Raw genomic sequence first — 3,304 nt, forward strand, 5'->3', positions numbered from 1 at the left:
AGGGTTTGTTAGAAGAGGGAGAAGCTAGAGGTGGTCCTGGAAAACCAAGTGGACCTGCTCCAGGGGTCCCTGGGGCAGGGAGGCAGTGATCTGAATATCAACATAACCTGGCCCTGGATCACTTAGTCAAGGTGAAAGTCGAGTCAACACTTCCCTCAGCTCAGTTCTGGGGGTTGGAAAGTCTCACTTCGGGGGCCTTGGGCTGCCGTGCACGCACAGTAACCTTCTTCAGCAGCCTCCTGGGAGCGGAGTTACTCTCTGAAGAGTGCTTGGTCTCCTCTCCTGACACTGGTTCTGAGACTTTCCAGTTCTCTGTGATGCCCTCTGAACTGGGGCCCAGAGCAGTGGGCATGAAGTGGCTTAAGAGTGACACCTGTTGAGCTGCAGCAGCCAGGAGGGGGAAGACCATGGAGTGACCCAGGGAGTGCCCTGGAGTTTGTTTTTTCCCACCAGGGGGAGAATCTATCTTCCACTTGGATTCCTTTCGGGAAATGACTCCTTCTACCAAAGGCATATACAATGCCTCTGCCCTTGCAAGGTGACTGACATCTCAGTTTGCCGGGGACTAAGGGATTTCCTGGGACATGGGACTTGCAGTGCTAAAACCAGGCAGTTCTGGGCAAATCAGGATGATTGGTCTCTGGATATGACAAATAGACAGGATACAAGGACCCAGGTTAGACTGAGACAGAGTCCCAGCAGCAGCTGCACAGAAAGGGGAGCTGTTCCTGGCTGAAGCAGACTGTATTCTGTAGCAGCCCTTGGGGGAAGCAGCTCTTCCTATCAATAAGATATCATAGAAAAGGAATCCTCCACAATCTGATTGATGTAGTTCATTTATGTTACTTTTTTTTAAAAAAAGAACCAATGGATCTAGGGTCAGAAGTTTGCTTAAGGGTTTTTAATCTAGCTCCTATCTAAATATGAAACCTCCTGTGCACCATTTCAGCTCAAAAGACCCCAGCTTTGCATACCTCTAGTTATAAGGAATTCACTCATTCTCAAGCCAGCCTTTTGCCTTATAGGATAGTTCTAATTGTAAGAAACTTATTCCATATGTGGGGCTCTCTGGGTCCCTGGAGCTGCTATACTGGCCCCAGTTCTTTGTAAGTGTTGTACCTGTCCCTTGACAGCCCTTCAGGTGTTTATGTTCACCCCTCTTGCCCACCAGACAGGACCAGCTCTTTAACCATTGCTCATTCGACAACTCACTATCCTGAGCATCTTAGTTGTGCAATGAAATTCCAGGCACAAAGAAACAGTTAGGATTGAGATCCATGGTTGGAAACAAAAAGATGCATGTTCTAGTTAATGTTTCCCTGGTTGTTCTGGTTTCCAGATATGTACTGATGTTTCCAGTGTCTGTCTGCAAATAACCAGCCCTGACCCACTATGGAAGCCACCTGTAATGGATCAAAGGACTCCTCACCTGTGTTCTACCTGGTGGGCATCCCCTCTCTGCTTGAATCCCTCTTCCTCCTTGTCTTCTTGATTTTCCTCTTAATCTCTCTGCTTATCCTGGTGGGTAACACCCTGATCCTGGTGGCCGTGGTGGCAGAGCCCAGACTCCACAAGCCCATGTACTTCTTCCTGATCAACCTCTCAGCCCTGGACATCCTCTTCACCACATCCACTGTCCTAAAGATGCTATCTCTCCTCTTCCTCGGGGACCACTACCTCGGCTTCTCTGCCTGCTTCCTGCAGATGTACCTATTCCACGGCCTTAACTGCTCTGAAGCCTTCATCCTGGTGGTCATGGCCTATGACCACTATGTGGCTATCTGCCGCCCACTGCACTACCTTGTCCTCATGACCCCACAGACCAGTGCTGCACTGGCAGCCAGTGCCTGGCTCACTGCCCTCCTTCTGCCCACCCCAGCAGTGCTACAGACCTTCCACATGGCTTTTGACAACACTGTTCACATCTACCACTGCTTCTGTGACCACTTGGCTGCGGTCCAGGCCTCCTGCTCTGACACCACGCCCCAGACCTTCATGGGCTTCTGCATCGCCGTGGTGGTGCCCTTCCTGCCCCTTCTCCTGGTGCTTCTTTCCTATGCCCACATCCTGGCCTCAGTGCTTCGCATCAGCTCCCGAGAAGGACGCTCAAAAGCCTTCTCCACCTGCAGCTCCCACCTGCTGGCTGGCACCTACTACTCATCCATTGCCATAGCCTACGTGGCCTACAGGGCTGACCTACCCCTCGACTTCCACATCATGGGCAACGTGGTGCATGCTATTCTCGCACCTGTCCTCAACGCTCTCATCTACACGCTGAGGAACAAGGATGTCAAAGCAGCCATCACCAAAATGGCATGTCCCCAGGGCCCAGGGAATTCTGGGACCCTTGATACTTAGATGCAAATAATTCAGCTCCCTGGACACCAATGACAGCGCCCAGCACAGAATAAACACAATAAATATTTTTAAATGAATTAAAACAACCCAAATTGACTTCATTCAGTTGAGCAGACAGCTAAAACCCGGTTCTCAAATACTGGATCAAGAGGTCTTCCCACTGGTGCTATAGAATGATTGGTTTTCACAGTTTTCATCAGGTATTAATGTGATGAGTAAAATTTGATCATCCAATCATTTATATTTAAAGTCTTTACTAGGACTGCTAGAGACAGAAATAAGCCAGACATAGTTGCTGCCCTCAAGGTAACCATAGTTTAACTGGGGAGTCAACCCAGAGAAATAATATAAGGTGCTAGGACAAAGAGAAGCAAAGGGGGCTGTGGGAGCCACGAAGTTAGCATTTGATTGAATGTTAAAATTTTCTCCTGTAAATTTTTACATTTTTGGCATTGGTATCACTTGTTTTTTAGCAAATACTCATGTATCAGCAATATAGATGGGTGGGAGGCTGGAAATGATTGCATAAGAAAACCACTAGCTGCTCCAATCGGGAGCGGTAATAAGGTCCATGTTGCCCTCCAATGGGATGGATCCATTTTCAGCTTGGATGCCCATTAAAAAGTGATGCTTCCTGCCAAGAACCAGTGGGTGGAAGTTAGAGTGGTTCCACCCACCATTACCCACAGTGACCTATTTGGGGGAATTTGTACTTGCAGTCCTGACGATTCTGGCCTCTGTGGATTAAGCAGTCCGGATTCACCAGGAGACACAGTAAATCTCACTAAATTTAAAGCTACAGCTTCTGCCTGGTCATTTTAAGCCCACTGTGCAAGCAGATCAGCAGTCAGAAAAAGGAGTTACCATATTTAGAAGGGCAATTGACCGTGATCTTCAGGAGGAAGTAAAGCCACTCTTACTTAATGGGGGCTGGGAGGTCAGCATT

At 48.5% G+C, this 3,304-nt stretch overlaps 1 protein-coding gene across 1 annotated transcript; it reads left to right on the forward strand.

The window, feature by feature from the left end:
• Window positions 1-1,392: 1,392 nt before the first annotated feature.
• LOC116758316 (olfactory receptor 2AT4) lies at window positions 1,393-2,358 on the forward strand. Its single transcript, XM_032641145.1, has one exon. It carries the CDS (start codon window positions 1,393-1,395, stop codon window positions 2,356-2,358), a length of 966 nt encoding a protein of 321 aa, XP_032497036.1.
• The last annotated feature ends 946 nt before the right edge of the window (window positions 2,359-3,304 follow it).

Source organism: Phocoena sinus, chromosome 8 (assembly GCF_008692025.1).
Source record: "Phocoena sinus isolate mPhoSin1 chromosome 8, mPhoSin1.pri, whole genome shotgun sequence".
Classification (NCBI taxonomy): domain Eukaryota; kingdom Metazoa; phylum Chordata; class Mammalia; order Artiodactyla; family Phocoenidae; genus Phocoena; species Phocoena sinus.

Excerpts from the sequence above, each read along its gene's own strand:
- LOC116758316 (XM_032641145.1), top strand. The coding sequence starts at position 1,393 with ATGGAAGCCACCTGTAATGGATCAAAGGACTCCTCACCTGTGTTCTAC.